This window comes from Zonotrichia leucophrys, chromosome 14 (genome assembly GCF_028769735.1).
Source record: "Zonotrichia leucophrys gambelii isolate GWCS_2022_RI chromosome 14, RI_Zleu_2.0, whole genome shotgun sequence".
Classification (NCBI taxonomy): domain Eukaryota; kingdom Metazoa; phylum Chordata; class Aves; order Passeriformes; family Passerellidae; genus Zonotrichia; species Zonotrichia leucophrys.
Window position 1 is genome coordinate 16,111,238 of NC_088184.1, and position 19,560 is coordinate 16,130,797.

A 19,560-nucleotide genomic window follows, 5' to 3' on the forward strand; every position below is an offset into this window, starting at 1 on the left:
TTTCCTTCTGGGTCGCTGCTCCAGTTTGGAGCCAGTCCAGGAGCTCCCCACAGTGCCTGCTGGCGATTGGAGAGGTGCTGGGAGCTGAGTGCCGCAGCCAGGACAGAGCTGGCCCGTGCTGGCCAGCCTGCCAGAGCTGCTGGAAGGGGGAGCAGAGGCTCGAGGGGTGCTGAGGGCTGGGGTGCTCTGCTCGTGGCTGCCGTGTGCCACAGCCCTGCCACAGCTGCCAGCGAGGCCGAGCCCTGCGGGGCCCAGCCCGTGGGACAGGGGAAGGTGCAGGTACAGCAGGGCAGGGGGCAAGGGCAGCCTGGCTGCGGCCCTGACAGCCCTGGGAGGAGGTGGTGTGAGGACAAGGGGCTGTTCCCTCAGATCTGTGGGCTGGAACGGCAAGGAACACCCCGGCCTGACATGCACTGACACCAGCTTGCCCAGTCAGTCCCTTGGCACACAGCAAGAGTTTTCTGCTCCCAAATGAAGCCAAATGTTTTTTACATGAGTTGGTTCTACCTGGGACTCACTCCTGCAGCTGGACTGGATCACAAACTGAATGCATTTGCTGTGTTCTCACAGCAGGGGATAAGCTCAGGTTGCAGGATTCATCAGAGAGAACTACATGTGGCAAGCACCCATTTTGTTTCCTGGTCCTTCTCATCATCCCTCAGTGTGCTGTCCTCCAGAGCAGGACTGCTCCACCTCTGGCAGCTATGGGATGGGAAATATCATCTCCAGGGAATGCTTTCAGACTCAATCCCAGGTGAAATAATTCAAAATCCTGAAAGAAAGAGTCCCTCAGGAGCCAAGAGAGCAGAGCCCTGCCAAGGAGGTGGCATGGGTGTTTCTGAAGAATAAATCTTAGTGGTAGCACACTGGGTACCTTGTTACCAGGCAGAGTGATAAATTAGGCAGCTCACGGAAGAGCTACAGAAATTATGAGGTAGGTGGAGGATCTCTCTAATAAGCAGGGATTACATTACTGAAATCAGCAGGGCTTGGCTGAATGGCAGGTGATGAGGGAGAAGGAACCATACAGGGAAGGGGAGGGATGAGAAGAGCAGATGATTTACAGGGACTCACGCTGGGCATGGCTGTTGCCAGCAAAGGGCAGCAGCGGCTCTCTTTGCTCCATGGCCCAAGAAGGGCACACGAGGGAGAAGGAAGGCAGAAGAAAAGCACCTTGGCTGGTGCTCAGGGGGAGCTGAATCCCCTTGGACACACGGCTGCAGAGACTGGACTGGCCATTCCCTCTCTGCAGGCTACGACAGGGCACGATGAGCAGCTCAGAGCAGGGCGGGAGCCAGCTGCCCGAGGTGGGCTGGGGGCTGCACACCTGCAGTGGCACCTGGGCACAGACCGTCCTCGCTGGCCCGTCAGGAAGCGCAGGAGGTGCTGTCCATCTCCTGTCCTGCAGCAGGGCATGGGCTGTGCAGCATGTGGCCCATCTCCTTGGGCAGCCAAGCTGCCCAGCCAGGGAGCTCTGCAGTGGCTCACGCAGCTGGTGAAGGGCATTTTAGAAAGCACAGAATATGTTGATGAAACATTTCTAATCCAGCCTCCTGATACTGATGTGGCAGCAGGCCATGCAGCAGATGAGCTGTGCCCAAGGCCCTCAGCTCTGCGCTGTTTGGTAGGCATGCCCCACTTCTTGCCATTTCAGGATTTCCGCCAGCGCTTTAGGGACTCTGCCAGCACGGAGTGAGCAGGGCACTGGCACTGGGAGCCACAGGGGGCAGGTGGCAGCGAGCAGGGAGGCCAGGCGGTCTCCTGGCTGTCCTGTTATATGTTTGTCCTTGCCTGACTGGCTGCATGTGTCCTGGTGGCTCAGAATGGGCTCCCTGCAGCCAACTGTGCAGTCCGTGGCAGCAGCAGGACAGGCCATGCTTGAGTCACAGCTGCCCTGGAGGCAGCCCTGGATGTGAAACTGAAGCCACGCAGCTGGGGCTGCTCTCTGTGTGATGCACCCTCTGCAGCCTCTGCCACCTCTGCCAGCCTCCATCAGCCTCTGCAGCCGCCAGCCCTGTGTGTCATGCCCTCATCAGGGCTGGGATCCGGCACTGTGACTTCTGAAACTGGGATCAAAGTCACTCTGGGACCACAGGTGGCCTCTGTCTCCCTCCCTGCCCCCGTTTCCCTCATGATACACTCAGATACTTTGCAAATCTGAGACTGCTTCTCTGTGGACGCCGTCTTCCCCTTTTCTGGGTATCACCACTGTTTAGCCCGGGATGGAGTCAGCCAACCAACACCGTGTTCAGCACAGACTTGGCATGTCATCCTGTTGTGCAATCAGCGAAGGGCTGCCCGTGCAAGCCCTGCTCCTCATTCTGTAAGAACCGAGATTAGAGTGGGAGATTATCTCCTGATCCTGAGCAGATAGAGCCACTCACCCACGGACAGACGGGGCGGGGGCTGCAGTGCCCTTCCCACGGGGCCAGTCCGTGCCCAGGGAATATCGGGGGCACCCGGGAGGGCACCGGGGCTCGCACCGAGCCTGCAGGGACAGAACAGGCTGCTCAGGTGGGACCGAGCCTGCAGGGACAGAACAGGCTGCTCAGGGGCTCGGACCGAGCCTGCGGGGAGAGAACAGGCTGCTCGGGAGGTTGGACAGAGCCTGCAGGCAGTGAGGGAAGGGCTGCTCAGGTGGGACCGAGCCTGCGGGGAGAGAACAGGCTGCTCAGGGGGACCGAGCCTGCAGAGAGTGAGGGAAGGGCTGCTCAGGTGGGACCGAGCCTGCGGGGAGAGAACAGGCTGCTCAGGGGCTCGGACCGAGCCTGCAGGGACAGAACAGGCTGCTCAGGTGGGACCGAGCCTGCAGGGACAGAACAGGCTGCTCAGGGGCTCGCACCGAGCCTGCAGGGAGAGAACAGGCTGCTCAGGTCTGACCCGAGCCTGCAGGGAGGGATGGGGCTGCTCAGGTCTGACCCGAGCCTGCAGGCAGTGAGGGAAGGGCTGCTCAGGTGGGACCGAGCTGCGGGGAGAGAACAGGCTGCTCAGGGGGGACCGAGCCTGCAGAGAGTGAGGGAAGGGCTGCTCAGGTGGGACCGAGCCTGCGGGGACAGAACAGGCTGCTCAGGGGCTCGGACCGAGCCTGCAGGGACAGAGCAGGCTGCTCAGGTGGGACCGAGCCTGCAGGGACAGAACGGGCTGCTCAGGGGCTCGGATCGAGCCTGCAGGGAGAGAACAGGCTGCTCAGGTCTGACCCGAGCCTGCAGGGAGGGATGGGGCTGCTCAGGTCTGACCCGAGCCTGCAGGGAGTGAGGGAAGGGCTGCCCGGGGGCTCGGACCGAGCCTGCAGGGAGGGATGGGGCTGCTCGGGAGGTTGGACAGAGCCTGCAGGCAGTGAGGGAAGGGCTGCCCGGGGGCTCGCACCGAGCCTGCAGGGAGGGATGGGGCTGCTCGGGAGGTTGGACAGAGCCTGCAGGCGGTGAGGGAAGGGCTGCCCGGGGGCTCGCACCGAGCCTGCAGCCCCTGGGCGGGATCCCGTCGGGCCGAGCCGTGCAGCCCCGCTGCCAGGGCCGCGTCCCGGCCGTGCTGGCTGGGCCCAGGGTGCCACGGCCTCTGGGTGCCTCCATCTGCATCCCCCAAGGAAAGACGAGGCTGGCGCTCCGCAGCACCGCAGGGATCTGGGCTGGCTGAAGGAAAAGCTGGGGGAGGAGGGGGAGCCCCAGAACTGCAAGGGGAGGTTTAGAGGGAACAGATCTGTAATTCAGTTGTGCAACAATGGACGGAAAATTTCCTGGTTTCAGTATTTTCTTGGCTTTCCTAAGGGCTTGTTTGTCCCAACAGTGACAGAAGAAACCAAGGATTCTGAAGCTCCTGCGTTCCCCGTGTTTGCCATAGCTGCTCTGATTGCTGGACAGAGGGAGCCAGGGGTGTTGAGCACCTTTGAGTGAGCAAAGGCAAACTTCAGGAGCTGGTGGGACCCGAGGGACCATCTGTGTCACCTGCGAGTGTCCCTTTGCTCACCTCTGCTAGCACACACCTCTCGGGCTGACTGGCTTTCCTCTGGCTCCACTTTCAGCACTACACCCTGGATAAACCACGTTCCACAGCATATTTGTGGTACACGCATTTTTCTAAGTCCAAGAGCTGTTCCTTTTTATAGCAACTGAGAACAGCACATCAGTGAAACAGTGGGTTTGGTGCCTGAGCAGCTTGCCCAGTGATGTCTTCTTCCACCCTTGTAATTTTAGGTCAAAGAAATGAATGCAGGTTCCCAGACTGGGCCGTTTAGATCACTGGAGCTGCTACTAACAACCATCAGAATTACCAATGACTCTAAACCTGAAGCTGTTTCTATGAATGGGAAAATGGTTTGACAGAGTGGAATGCCACTGCAAAGCATCTTGAGTGCCTTGTTTGACTGGAGTTTAAATGTCATTGCATTTTTTCTGGTTTTTTGCTATTCAGTATATATTTACAAACTTTATTCATTCCCTGAAGGATGTAGAGCACTGTGTGCATTAATCCACTTCTTTTCAAGGTGTTTCATTGCTTCCGTTGACAAGTAAATAATGAGGAGGAATTATGGGAGGTTAGTCTCTGAAGTTTCCTGAAAAATATATTCCTAGTGTTTGTAAAAGTCAGGAAATTGAGGTGATAATCTCTGGAATTTAGTCCTTAGATTCTCAGGCCAGAGACTCTCCTGCAGGGACCCATCCTGGCTCCCAGCTGGGCCCAGTTCTTCACAAAGAATTCCAGTTGCAGTGTAAAGCCTTCAAAGAGAAGTGTCCTGTGATATTCCTTCACAAATTATTACAAAAGGAAATTATTGTCCCTGTTAAAATACACCCTTTTCATTGCACTCAAATGAGTCTAATTCCAGATTCTCCTCAATGGGTCTTGTTAAGCCTTTGATAGATTAGAGAGCCCTTTCCTGTTAGAGGGCTCCTGCTCTGATCGGTGCTTGTGAATGACAACAGGAGCATGGAACTAGAAGGGACAGCTTGGGCCATCAAATCCCATTTCCCTGCAATTGCTGGCAATGATGTTATAAAGTCCATTTCAAACTCAATCTTAAAACTAATTGCATACCTTGCCCCCAACGCTCCTCTCAGGAATCTGTTCCAGAACAACATTTCTCCCACTGTTAGAAACCATCTGATTTCCAGCCAAAAGTTATTTGTGCCAACTCATACCTCTTTGGTTTCGTGCCAGTACAGACTATTATCTGAGGCCATTTTCCTCCTTTCTTGGTGCTCATCTGCCTGTGCATTTGGAGAGCAGGGACATGCTCTCCAGCTCCCTTCCCTTGGCCAAATACACCCAGGCCCCCTCAGAGGGGCTCTGCAGTCTGAGGATGCCCTCGGAGCGCTCCTCTGCCAGTTTCTGCTCCTGCAGCAAAGGTGTGAGAACACTGGAGCAGCAAATGCCGTGTCTGAGCAGTGAGCTGCCAGCACTCAGTCATCTCAGCCCTGGAGTGGAGTTCTGCTTGCCCCATCACCAGGCCACTCGGCCTTGCACAGCTGCAGCAGGGCAGCAGCGCCTCTGAAAGGCCTTCCCAGCCCCCTGAGTGTCACCCATGCTCCAGCTGCAGCCTGGTCACCAGCACGTGCAGCCAGAGCCTGGCAGCTGCTGCAGGGCAGGGCCCCCAGCTGCCGACCACGACTCACTGACATGTCCCCACAACCAAGGTCCTGGGACAAATCCCAGCACTGCTGTCCCTGTGGGGATGAGAGCACCGCAGGCATATTGCCCAGGTCACTCCAAGTGACTGAACTGAGAAAAAACTGCATGCCAGGGGTGGCTGCTCCATGGCTGCCCAGATTCCTTTCCCTTTGTCCAAACCAACTGATCTTGATCCCTGCCGAAATGTGGGGCATGAACTAGGTGAGCTACCCAGCCAACCCACCCAGGGAATTCTCAGCTGGCCCTGCTAGCTTGGCCTCTGCTGCCTGCCTGGAAGTGCTCCCGTTGCTAATTGATGTGCCTTGCAGAGGCAGGTATGCAGGGTAAATACAGAAGCCTTTAAGAGCAGAACTGTCAAATAAAGTGTTACACTCCATCAGCTCCTATTGCATCCATGGCTGAACAGCACCAGCCAGCATTGGATAACACTCAGATCTGCTCATGGATGCGTTTGACATCCACGCAGGAGAAATACACACTCTGTGATGAATCAGGAGCCGGAGCAGCAGGCATTTAAGGATGAACCATTTGTTTTAGAGGGCTTCACATTCCGGTTATAAAATTTCCTCTGGGCTGGAAGCTGGTGCCCAAGAAGAAATGGTCTCTGTGTTCTGTGTGGTTTGCTGTAAATCCTGTTGGCCTCCTGTGCAGCACGTCATGGGAGCTGGAGCCACAGGGATGTCAGGCTGGGGGGTTCTGCTAAGCACTGCAGTTTGGGTGTGTTCTCCGTGTCAGAAAGACCAAAGCACGGTGACTTCATTAAATAGAGTCTAGTTTGAGGTTTATCTTAATTTTGAAACTGAAAACTATTTGGGTTTTGGCTTGGGTTGAGTTAGGTTTTTTGATATTGGGAAACTCAGGAGCAGGCTTGTGCTGCCAGCAGCAGGCTCTCTGTGGGTTCTCCAGTGTGGAATAGACATATCTCCATGTATGAGAAGGATTCATCTCTCTCAAGGCAAATCCATGCATGCCAGAACAATTACACGAGAGGCCATGTGTGTGTGCTGAGCAGAGCAGCCAAGTGAGCCTGCACTGTCAGGGCCTCCTGGGAGCGTCCGTCTGTCCCCAGCCCTGCCGGGTGACCCACGCTGCACCCGCTGCCATTCTCGTTCAAGGTTCAGGCCTGATTTCCGAGTTCCAGCAGCCCTGCTGTGGGCTGGGGCAGTCCAGGACAGTGCCCGGGGGCTGCCCGAGGCCAGGAGCTGCTGCTGGGGCAGCCGTGCCGCTCCTGCAGCGCCGGGCAGGGACGTGAGGCTGCGCTCCTGTCAGCTCCCGTTAGTCCCCAAACGCTCACATTACTGTAATGCAGCTGGAAAGGAATCCACGAGTTACAGAAAATGATTTACGGGACACAAGACACTGCATTTCAGAGGTCTCATGTGTGCCATAAAAAATATATTATGAAGGAATTATCTCCATTGGAACTGGAGCTACACAGGGAGAACACATGTCCAGCTGAGAGCAGCATTGAGCTTTTGTTCATTATGGGAAACATTGGTGCTTTTCCTCCTTTTTATATGAGTACATTTCTCAGCTCTGGGTAGCTACCTAACATTGGCACTCACTTTTTCCAAATGTTGCTTTTGCAATGAGACCGAGCGTAGCTGGGAGCCCGAAGGTGCATTGCTCTGTGGAGCTGGCAGTCCTGAGGGATTTAGGTCAGGTGAAGAATAAAGTCAGGGCTCTGAATTTTAGGAAAGCAAACTGCCAGCTCTTCAAGGAGCTGGTCAATGAGACCCCTGGGAAACTGCCCTCAGGGACAAGGGGCAGAGCAGAGCTGGCAGGTCTTTAAGGGCACTTTCCATAGAGCGCAAGAGCTCATGATCCCCAGGCACAAGAAATTGGGCAACAAAGGCAGAAATCTGACATGGCTGTGGTGGGACCTGCTGGCCAAACTCGAGGGGAGGAAGGAAATGCACAGGCAGTAGAAACAGGAAGAGTTATCGTGGGAAAAGTACAGGGAAACTGCCCAGGTGTGTAGGGATGGAAGCAGGAAGGCCAAGGCTGGAGCTGAGCTTGGGCAGGGACATACAGAATAACAAGAAGGGCCTCTACAGATATGTCAGCTGAAAAGGGAGCTCAAAGAGAGCAGGGGCAGCACAAGGGGAAATGGCTTCACACTTACAGAGGACAAGGTTAGATTGGATATATGGATATGGAAGGAATTGTTCCCTGTGAGGGTGGGCAGGCCCTGGCACAGGTGCCCAGAGAATCTGTGGCTCTCCTTGGATCCCTGGGAGCGTTCCAGGCCAGGCTGGGTGGGGCTGGAGCAGCCTGGGATGGTGGAAGATGTGGGGCAGGATGCCAAGGGCTGTGACATGCCCCAATATCCCAGGGCAACACTCATGATGGAGAAACTCTGAGAGACCTCAGACGAGGTACGGAGAAAGCTGAGAGACAATAATGCATTCCTTCCCCTCACAAAACACATCCTAATGCCAAACCTGAGAACTGGAGGTGGGAAGTGACAAAACGTGGAGCTGGAAAGAGGTGATGGCTGCTCCAGAAAACTGTGAGGAGGGAGGCTGTCAGCCCCAACCTGCTCCACCAAGGCTGGGGACAGAGTTCCTGGAAGAACATCGTGCAAGGGTGTAATTGGCCTCATCTACTAGTGCAGCTCCTGGCACCCAAAATATGAACCCTCCATGCTCCAAATCAAGTTCCTGCCTGCCCCTGCCCACGGTCTGCCACCTCTCCTCAGGATCCCAGGGGAAAGCAGGCTGCCCTGAGAACCTGTCCCAGATCCCCATAAGGCCAGAACCAAGGCACCCGGGCCGTGCTGCGTGGGGCTGTCCCGGAGCATCTGTCTCTTGGCAGCTGCAGGCTCTGTGCAGGAGCCATGGGCTGGGGACAGAACAGACTGCGGGGAGCTGGAGGGGAGCAGGGCAGAACGTGGGGCCAAGGAGCTGTGGCACGGTGGTTTTGCAGGGGAAAGGAGGAGGATTTGTAGGGTGCAGCTGACACCGGCCCTGTTTCTGGGGCCGAGCAGGTGCGGCCCGGCGGGTGGGTCTGGGCAGCAGACGGGGCAGGAGCGGTGTGGGGCGGCCGAGGGCTGGCGGCGGCGAGCAGCGTGTGCCGGCGGGACCGCGGCAGCGGGGCCTGCCCGGGCTGGGCGTCTCGGGGCTCCCCGGCCGCGGCTCCGCGGTGCTGCCCGGCCCGGGGCTCTCCGGTATCCCCGACCGCTGTCCGCGGTGCTCCCCGGCCGCGGCTCCGCGGTGCTGCCCGGCCCGGGGCTCTCCGGTATCCCCGACCGCTGTCCGCGGTGCTCCCCGGCCGCAGCTCCGCGCCGCCGCCGCCGCCGCCCGGCCCGGCCCGGCGCGCTCCCCGCGCTCTCGGCGGCGGCGGCGGGGGCGGGCCGGGCCCTCCCCGCGCCGGGAACGCGCTCCCGCCTCCCACCCGGCACAAAGTTTCGCGGCAGGAACTCGGGCGGCAACAGTGCGGAGCCGGTGGCACCGGAGCGCGGCCGCGCGGAGCCCCAGCGCCCCGGTACCCGGCGGGGGCCGGCGGCGACCGTGCCATGCGGGGCCCCCCCCCACCGGCAGCGGCGGCGGGGCGGGCGGGCAGCGGCGCCCCATGCGGCTGGGGCGGCCGGGCGGCGGCTGACACCATGTGCGCCCGGTGCCCGGGGCGAGGAGCGGGGAGCAGCCATGTCCCCCCCCGCCCAGCCGGGGGTGCCGGGCGGGCGCGGCTCTAAGGGGCCCCCGGCGCGGAAGCTGCTCTGCATGTGCAGCCTCTCCCTGTGCCTCACCTACCTGTGCTACAGCCTGATGGGGGGCACCGGCCCGGCCGCCCTGCGCTCCCCCGCCGCGCTCCCCGCCTCGGCGGCCCCCGGGGCCCCGCGCTCCCCCACCGCCTTCCCCGCCACGGCGGCCCCGCGCTCCGCCGGCGCCCCGGGCCCCTCGGCCGCTCCGCCGCGGGCCTCCAACGGCAGCCGGGAAGGGGCGGCGGACACCTGGCTGCGGGCGCAGCTCGCCCCCGGGGAGGTGATCACGGCGCAGAGCGGAGCCTTCGAGAGGGACCCGCAGGAGTCGAGCACCACGGACGAGGAGCTGAGCCGGGCCGGCAGCCCGGGCAGCCGCGGCGGCGGCAGCAGCAGCACCACGCCGGACTACGGGGAGAAGCGGCTGCCGCAAGCCCTCATCATCGGGGTGAAGAAGGGCGGGACGCGGGCGCTGCTGGAGGCCATCCGGGCGCACCCCGACGTGCGGGCCGTGGGCACCGAGCCCCACTTCTTCGACAGGAACTACGAGAAGGGGCTGGAGTGGTACAGGTGAGGCGGGGGCTGCGGCGCCATCCGCGGCCGCGGCGGCGGGAACGCGTGTCCGTGCCGGGCGGGGGGAGCCCCGGCGCCGTCCCGGGGGTCCCCGCTGCCCCCGGGGCGAGCTCCGGGACCCCGCGGGGCCGGGGCGGGCGGGTCGGCGGGGCCGCGCCTGGCAGCGGCGGAAAGCGCGCTGTTCTGGGGGGAAAGCAGGAAATCTCCGGTAACATCCCTCTCGGCTGCTCGGAGTGCGTGAGCATGCCGTAGCAGTTCAGCTGCAGTCGGTGTAAAATACGCCTAAATAGGTCGGTAATTAATAATTACTGAAATAAACAAGATCGCAAGTTATCCAGGTGCTGCTAGGGCTGAAGGATGCTGCCTTCATGTGAGCACAGGCTTTGCTTCACAAATAGGGTTTACTCTTTATTCAACAAGTTCCACGTTAGGAAGTTTTTCCATTGACAAGATCTAATTCTGTTTGTGAAGAAGTCTCTAAATACTGCTGAGTGGCTCTGGGTAACATTTTAAAGGAATTTTATGCTAAAAGTCCTGGTTATTAGAAAACACTGGACTGCAGTAAGGAAGTGTTAAATGTCTTGACAGGTTTAGGAAATCAGTGGATTGTGATGGCTCAGTGTTTTTCTCTCTCTTTAAAAATTTCTGAGCAGAATGCAGCACATCAGTAGAACTTAAAAACTCCCAGTAGCTCTGTAGTTCATGGTTCAAAGCAAACCATGCTGGTTCTTGGTAAAAAGTGGTCTGTGGCTGAGCTGGTGAAATTCTTGTTGTGGCTAGTATGGCAGCTTCTTAGTTGCTCTGCAAACGAAGCTAAAAATGAGAGGCGGCAGGGAAGTTACTGCCTGGATTATCTGGTCCCTCGTTATTAAAATAAAGTACATGGTCTGCGTATCAGGGGTGTTTAAAGGTGAGAAACTCCAGGCAGTCTTCTGTGGGCATTGTGGAAGGAAAGTCTTCGTAACACTTGGTGTGGCATCTGCTTGGCTGTGGTGAAATGCTGTGGGATTGTCTGGAGGGATTTCATGAAAGTGGACACCAGCACTGAGAAAGTGAGGGTGTCCCTGAGAGTGTTTTTGGTTTGCTGCTCTGATGGGGGGAAGAACTAAAGGACTGGATATAGTTATCGTGTTTGTAGATATAATTTCAGACACAGTATTTTGTTGTATTTAATTTTCTTGGAGGAAAGGCTTAACCTTGCAAAGTAAGTTTAGAAAACTGGCTAGAAGAGGATAGAAAGTGGCACATAAAAAAAGTTTGGTTTCATTTAAAACAGGCAGAAGAAGATCAAGCACTGAATATGATGAGCAGTTGCTTTTTCATCTTTAAAGTTATGCTACTAGAAAAGGGCTAGTGAGTGGGTGTAGCTCCTCTCGTGGAGTAAGAGGCACACACAGGTTTCCATTTGCAGAATGCAGTGTGGTATTTTCTATCCCTGCAGCAGCTCTCTGGGCTGTGCTGCTCATTTCAAGCCCTGCAGCTCTGTGGGATGGGTAAGGGATGGCTGGTGCTCCGCGCCGTGTCAGCCCTGCCTGCCTGGCCTGCAGGTACCTTCACACCTGCCCAACGCAAACCGGTGCTTCTCCCCTCCCTCAGGAGTGCCCAGCCCTGCAGGGCAGGACATTGCTGGTGCTCTGAGCCTCAGCAGCAGCCACAGCTGCCCTGGGGCTGTACTGGTGCCAGGCTGTCTCATGGGCTGGCTTTTAGTGTCACACAAACACAGACCGAGAGCAGAATGGGGAAAGCTCACCGTCCATCCCAGCAGCTGCTTCTTCCTGACCTCTGAGATTACCTGACTGAGTGCACTAGGGAGGCTGACAGCTCATAGCTGTGCCCCAGGTAGAGTAATTAGAGATCTTTTTCCTGTCCACAGAAATGTCAATTTTTTTTAAGCAAAGAAGCAACTATTGAAGTCACCTCCTTATGGTGACTTCTGCATTACACACTGTGAGCTTTTAACACGGTCAGATTTTTTCTTACACAGTGAAAAAAGGGAATGGCAGACCTTCAGGGTTCCTTGCTTAGTTGTTCAGTCACCAGATCATCTGCCAGCCTTGAGGGCTGGAGGAAAGGGAAATGCCTTCTCCACCTTGGTTTCTCCTGTAAAATGGAGACGGCGCCAGGGCTTTGCCATTTCTTTGTGTGTGCTCCATGCTGCATCACCTGTGTCTTTGCTGCCTTGAGACTGAAAAGCCCTAAACGCTCTGGATGTGTGGTCCAGGATCTCTCTCAGTGGCTGGGGCTGCTGCAGGCACTGGGCCAGGGGGTGCCAGTCTGTGCTGCTGGGGACAGGTGCCATGCAGGATGGCAGTTCCACACTGCCTGCTCTGCTTTTTGCTGGCAACCTGTAGGGAAAGCTGAAGGTTTGTATGTCTCTGATCTCTTTAGCTCAGTTCATGTGGCAACTGCAAACAGAGGTCTTTCCACACACGAACTGGTGCAAACTGGGCCAAGATTAGTTTTGGTTAGTTTCTGTCATGCTGCCAGGGTTGTTTGTGTGGCTGCAGTTTATGGTTCTGTCCATCCTAATGCTGGGCTGTCTGAAGGACAAGTTCCATGGTACAGCTTTCCTTAAACGAGATCCAGGCTTCCTCTGCTGTTCCTTTGTAAGCCGTTGTCTTTAACCTGCTCCGTCCCTCCGCAGGATATGCCAGCTTTCCTGCAGGAGCTGCTGCTGGTTTGTAGCCAGTGTCCAAGTGTCCCCCTGCTCCCTCCCGTGCTCAGGCACAGTGATCTCCACGTGTCCCCCACGGCCAGGCTGCACCGTGGGCATTTGCTCTCTCCAGTGTGATGCTCATGCCTCAGTGGGCATGGCCTGCGCCAGGAGCTCTGCCCTGAGCTATCCTGCGCTTGGGAAAGCACTGAGAGCCTTTCTCAGAGCACAGAAAGGATGGCAGAATGACACAGAGGCCTCTGAGACCAGGCAATGGAGATTACATCCATAAATGCTCATTACAAGCGCCGGCACAGCATTTGGGACATGTCTGAGTTCCCTGCCTGCGCGTGGATCAAGGGCACACGGTTGTGTGGGGATGTTGTGCATGGTGGGAGCTGCAGGCTGCCTGCAGTGTCCCACACCCGGGCAGGTTTGTGTCCTCGTGGTGCCGGGGGCCTCGGGTCAGTCTCAGAGGGGGCAGGGGTGTGCAGGGCTGTGGGGCCGGGGCTCTGTGTCACTGGGGAGGAGGGGAGGTGACCCTGCCTGCAGGACCAGTGGCCACGCTGCCCTGCGCCTGCGGGTTCACTGTGCAGATCCAGTGCCTCGGGGTGCTCAGATGCTCCTGGTGACTGCCCTGGGGGTTTTGGAAGAGAGATGCTCAGGTGGCTGTGTGGAGGGAGTGGGAGCTCCAAGCCATGGGGAGGGCTTTAGTTGTGTCTTTCTGCTGGTGCAAATGACCAGCACAGGAGACCTCACCACCTGGGCACCCTTGAGGTTTTGTGAGCTGAGTGGAACAGCCCAGTGCTCCCAGCCACCATCCCCAGCTGTCTGCAGGCTCAGCACGGTGAGGGGATTCAGTTCTGTCACATTTCCCTCTCAAGGCTATCTTGACATCCTACCTTTAGCAGAAAAACTGGGGATTTGTAACAATATTTTGAAAACAAACTTGTGGTTTTAACACGAATATAATTTCCATAACACAAAAAGGACACCTGATAGTGGTGAGTTGAAATTGAATGTTAAGGTTTGCTGGTTGGAAGAGTTAAATGCTGTGTGTACACGCACATTGCTTTACTCCTTGCTTCCTCCTCAGTGGAGCCCTCATGGAGAGGCTGCAGCAATATCTGTGATTAGATCGCATTCCCCTCGCTGCCTGGTCTCCAGTGCTGAGTGCTTGGACGGGTGTAGCTGTGTGCGTGGAGTGGCCCCGCTGCAGGAGCAGTCACCATGGCAGGAGTGGAGTGGCTTGCATGTCTGATGCTATTTGCACTGCTTGTCTGGGTTTTTGGAGTGTTCTCCCGAGCAGTCAGGCCTGCGTGTTATTTGGTGAGCTGCTGGCCTCATACAAATAATGAATAATGCCATGGCAGGAGCTCTTTCCTCAGCAAAAGGCACGTGCTCAGGGTGAGCAGCTCCTGCAGCCGCGGGCCGTGGCTCGGAGCGGGCACTGCCAGTCCCGTCCCGGGGATGCTGCGTTGGTCTGTGCGGGCAGGTGGCTGTTGTGTGTTGCTATTTGTGCCAGGGTCTCTGCTCCCCACGGGCCATCTCACCCTCCTTCCTGTGCTGGGGCAGTGGGGCCAGCCCTGCATGCCCAGGGACGATCCAGCCTTGGCTTTTGCTGCCATGGCTGCTGGCAGGAATCGTGTCCAGGGATGTGTGCAGGGACCCTCCTCCAGCGTCCCCTACCAGCTGCTGGGCAGCAATAGCCTGGGGCCATTTCAGCCTCATCCCACACAGTGTCACCTCACAGCTGTGAGCTGTACCTCGCTGTGAGCTGTAATTGTGTTGCTGGCTAATGCCTGTGCTGCTCTGATCAGCTCAGGGCATTCAGGAAATCAAACCCTTTCCATCAGCGCTGCGAGCCTGTGCTGGCGGCACTGTGGGAACACCTACAATGGAAGGATGGATTGGGGTCTGCTCTTGCCCACAGGCACAGCTGCAGAGCCTGGGAACTGCTGTGTTTCTCTGCAAAAGGCCTTCCCAGAGTGCTGTACCCACTGCACTTCTGGTAACTTAGGGAAAGTGTATTGATTTTGTTTCTGGGCCCTGCTGTGAGTTGGTTTTGCTGAAATGTAGTGACTCAGCTGCCTCTCTCCTCTGTGGACCCAGCGTATTGGACTTTGCCGACATCGGGGTCAGCTCTGGGCTGGGGACTGCGAGCAGGGGTCAGGCTTTGTGCTGGCTGGCTCCCGCTTTCACCCATCTGGGGACTGATGAGAGGCCGCTCCAGCAGCAGGCATGGATTTCCTTCTGCATCCTGCAGCTACTGCAGTGAATCTGCTGTGTGCCAGAGCTCAGGGTCTGCTGGCTCTGCCCTGCCTTGTGTGCTGTGCCACGGAACCCCCCTGCACCCTTCCTGGGCAGCAGTTGTCTCCCTCCTTTCTGCTCTGCTTTAGCTCAAGCGATGGGGTGAAGGAATGAATTGTGTCTATTTGCAGTGTTTTATCACCTGATGGTGGTTATCCACGTGCTGCTCAGTTGTAGCCATGGGAATGGCAGCTGCTCTCAGCACCTGCAGCCCCTGTGTGCTGCTCTGGCTCTTCCTGCAAAGAGAGTGAGAGAAGTGCCAGGGCCAGCGCTGCCAGGAGGGCTCTGGAGCCCCAGCTCCTGCAGGGCTTGTCCCTCCATGGGGAGCGTGTTTGTGGGTGACAGTGAGCGCAGGGCGCTGAGAGAAAGCTGGAGCAGGGGGGAGGCACAGGGTGCTCTCTGTGCCCTCGCAGCCCCCGGGCACTGCCCCCTCTGCCTGGCACGGAGGTGCCGGCCCCGTTCCCTCAGATGGGTGGGATGGGGTGGCCAGGGTGACATCCCACCAGGCCCTGCCCTGCTGCCACTCTGGTCCCAGGGTGTGTGAGGAGCCGGGAGCAGCACACCGCTCTCCTGGAGGGCTGTGGGCACAGGGCTCAGCACACCAGCCACGCGTGCTGGGGTGCCTCTGCCATGGACTGGGAACATCCCTTGGAGCACGTGGGAAACCAACCAGCACGTGTCACCAGCCCAAAATCATTGAACTGTGGCACTGCAGTCTCAAGAACATCCTTTCTCTAGGATTTTGCTCAATTACCCACTTTGTAACCAGGCTGGTGCTTTGGTGCTAATGGTTTGTGTTGTCTGGGATGTCAAAATTTGTGAGCTTCGCTCTCTTTGTGAGCGCACTACTGCTCGTGCATGTAGAGTTACAGAAAACTCAGAAACAGGCCTGGGGAAAAGCAGCCCCTTGGAGAAGCAAGAGGGGAGTGCTGGGTGGTCACTTAAACCATTCCGTGGTTTAAACGATGCACCTGAGCCCTGCTGGCTCCCTGGCTGGCAAGGCTCACTCTGCTCTGCGCCAGGCCCGGACTGCCAGAGAAGGAACAGCAGCTTCTCAAAGAACTTTATAGGCAAGGCTTTAGATTTTCAAAGTCAAAATTCCAACACAAATTTGTGACACCTTGTATCGACAAAGGTCAGAGTCTTTTTCTTTCCATGGGTTTCTTTTGCCTCTTCTTTTCATGGGGACTCCTTTTCTCTGAGTCATTATTTCATGCACTTCAGCAGAAATTTTATTGCTTTGGGGGCTGGGCTGGTTCATGTGGGACATTTCTCACTGCTCAGACGGTGATACACAGAGGTAATTTCTTTCAAATGATTTTTGCTTGAAGGGTTTCAATGAATTGTGAAGGGTGTGAGGGTATGAGCATGAATGAATGGCTGAAACATTTGTATGGAGTCCAGGCGAGGAACCTCCATGATCAAACTTTCCAGAGCATCCAGTGTGGATCCTGTAATTTCACTGCTGTGTGCATGTGAGCAGGAGCTCATTTTAGGCTTTTAATCCCCTTTTAAATAAGTATCATTTAGGGTTGTATGAGGTTTAAATTGGTTTCCCCTATATTTAAAGAAGTTTAAAGGAGCCCCAGAATTGCAAGAGTCTGTTCAATCGCAGTGAGAAATTCCTGTTTAGACCACAGGTGTCTGTCAGGAGCACGGGCGAGTGGCAGGATGGGCCCTGAGCTGCTCTCCCTGGCATGGCCGAGCTCAGACTCTGCTCCACGATGGCACTCGGGCACTGCTCCCCCATTTGTTAGTTAGGCAGCTGCAGCTTCCAAACTGAAGGAGAGTCTTGAAACCTAGCTGTAGAAGGCTGGGGAAAAATTCACACTTATGAAAAGAGAGAAGAAAAAAGCCAAAAAACAGCCCTCAGAAAAACCCTCCAACCTTTTTTTCCAAAGTCTCCCATTTCCCTCCCCAGTGTTAAAACACCAATTTAGTAAATGTTGCAAGGCACAGTGTTTCCCCCCTTGTCATATTATACATCCAGGCATCAAGGATGGATCATAAACTTGCTCTTTATGGCTTTAACATTTCAATTGCTAGTCACATTTTATGTAAATTAAGGTATTTACCTTGACAAGCTCTCCTGTGAAGTACGGTACTTCTTTACAGAATATATTTGGCAATATAAACAGGCCAAATGCTGGGGGTGGATGCAAAATTCACAATTGATTTTTACAGCTAAGTAGGATCCTCCCAAAATATACTGGAGTTGTCTGCTCCAATCTTGTCAGTGCCTGGAGAAACTGAGGCAGGGGGACCTGGGGGAAGAGGAAATAGCAAAGGGACATCAGTTATAGCCACCGACCTACTAAACAGAACTAGCTCTGGATAAAAATAACTCCATCTGCCAGACTTTATTTTGTATTACAGAGATTGCTATAACACATTTCAAGCCAAAATCTGATTTCCATTCCCTTCAGAGCCAGGCTGGACCGGACTTGGCCCCCTCCTTTATTAGCAGTAATTATTTTGGATGCGAGCAGAGCAGCGCTGCTGTGATAGCCCAGATCTGCAGTTCTCCTTTGTTTTAGAGTGTATTTCCTTTCATCTTGCATTGAGATGTGTACACTAATATATTTAGTATTAGTGCTCATCCACATCTGCAAATGACTTTATTTCAGCCCCAGCTCTGCCCTCTCTGTATTTGCTCTTGATGGACACTCATATAATTAAGCTGAGCCGTGAGCACGCTCGTGGGAAGCCAACGTCAGCATCAGGCCTGGGTGTTAAACCACGGCTGGATTGCACAGCCCCACAGCAGGAGCTGAGGATTGCACAGCCCCAGCAGGAGCTGCCCCCATCCAGCCAGGCTGAGTCACTGCTCAGCCCAGTGTCTGTGCCAGCCAGCATGGGCCGTGCACCAGAGCAGGAGCTGGGCATGGCACAGCCCCAGAGCAGGAGCTGGGCATGGCACAGCACCAGCAGGAGGTGGGCATTGCACAGCTCACAGCCCCACAGCGGGAGCTGGGCATGGCACAGCCCCAGAACAGGAGCTGGGCATGGCACAGTGCCAGCAGGAGGTGGGCATGGCACAGCTCACAGCCCCACAGCCGGAGCTGGGCATGGCACAGCCCCACAGCGGGAGCTGGGCATGGCACAGTGCCAGCAGGAGGTGGGCATGGCACAGCCCCACAGCCGGAGCTGGGCATGGCACAGTGCCAGCAGGAGGTGGGCATGGCACAGCCCCAGAACAGGAGCTGGGCATGGCACAGTGCCAGCAGGAGGTGGGCATGGCACAGCCCCATCGGGAGCTGGGCATGGCACAGTGCCAGCAGGAGCTGGGCATGGCACAGTGCCAGCAGGAGGTGGGCATGGCACAGCTCACAGCCCCACAGCCGGAGCTGGGCATGGCACAGCCCCAGCGGGCGCTGCCCCCATGCAGCCAGGCTGAGCAGACCCACCCAGCCTGTGCCAGCCAGCATGGGCCGTGCACCAGCCCCAGCCCCTTTAGGCTCCCCCAGGTGTGCCCCGGAGGCTCAGCTGCTGCCCCCCCTGGGCCCCAGACATGTGGGAAGGGGTCTCCTCCCAGCTCAGCCCTGGGTGGAAGGTGCTGCCTCACCGGTGCAGGTGACAAACTGTCAATTGCTCGGCCCTGGTCCTGCTTGTTCAACAGCAAACCGACCGTTTTCCATCCCAAGTGCTGACTCAAGAGATGCTGGTGGCAGACCTATGGATCCTGGAGTCGTTGCTGCTGGAGGTCTTTAAGTGGCTGTTGGTTCATCCCTCCTTGGTCTGCTCCCCAGGGAGCACCAGCATCGATCCCACAGTGCACTGTCAGCACTCACAACCTTCAAGCTCATTTTAGGGCTCTTTATTTGTACCCTTTTAATTCCTGAATTACCAATCACCACCTCTGCTTCATGCTCTGTGGCACTGGAGCTTGCGGAGCCAGAGGATGCACTGAGGAGCACCGGTACATACGGAAAGAGCTCTGGGTACCTAGCAAAGGGCTCTGCCTCCTCTACATGAGCTGCTCACCCTGCACAGAAAGGCAGGAGCAGGAGGGGCAGGAGGGCAGAGACTGAGGATGCACAGCCCTGAGATGGGGCAGGAGGGCAGAGATGGAGGGGTGCACAGCCCTGAGATGGGGCAGGAGGGCAGAGATTGAGGATGCACAGCCCTGAGATGGGGCAGGAGGGCAGAGATTGAGGATGCACAGCCCTGAGATGGGGCAGGAGGGCAGAGACTGAGGATGCAGAGCCCTGAGATGGGGCAGGAGGGCAGAGATGGAGGATGCACAGCCCTGAGATGGGGCAGGAGGGCAGAGACTGAGGATGCACAGCCCTGAGATGGGGCAGCTGCTGTCTGGCTGCTCATCCTGTGCTGCCAGTGTGGGGAAGAGGCTGCAGCAGCTCTGTTGCTGGGTCTGCTGCACACGCTGGGATCTGGAGTGGTAAGGTTTACTCAGCTCAAAATCATCTAGACCCTCCCCAAAAAATCGAAACACTGGAAAAATGCCTGAGGCAACAACTTCATTGGTAAACTAAAGCATCTTGCTGAGAATATCATAGACCCAGCAAATCATAATGCAATTTCCTATGCAAAAAGGGTTTATCTCTATCTAAATATTATTCTGCACTGTTACTCATTGTAGAGAAGTTATTGCTCTCCTAGGTTAACTGATTGAACTTCGGAAATAGAGCTGCAAGCTTATTGTACAGACGGGAGCTTGACTTTTATTGCTCCTAAATTG

The 19,560-nt window shown here is 56.5% G+C and overlaps 1 protein-coding gene across 1 annotated transcript in view; it reads left to right on the top strand.

The window, feature by feature from the left end:
- The first annotated feature begins 9,054 nt into the window (after positions 1–9,054).
- The window catches only part of HS3ST4 (heparan sulfate-glucosamine 3-sulfotransferase 4), a 56,126-nt gene continuing 45,620 nt past the window's right edge, over positions 9,055–19,560 (top strand). Inside the window, exon 1 of the mRNA XM_064726171.1 lies at positions 9,055–9,895. Coding sequence (XP_064582241.1) covers positions 9,273–9,895 — 623 coding nt within the window. The 5' untranslated portion in view covers positions 9,055–9,272. The remainder of the gene's footprint in view (positions 9,896–19,560) is intronic.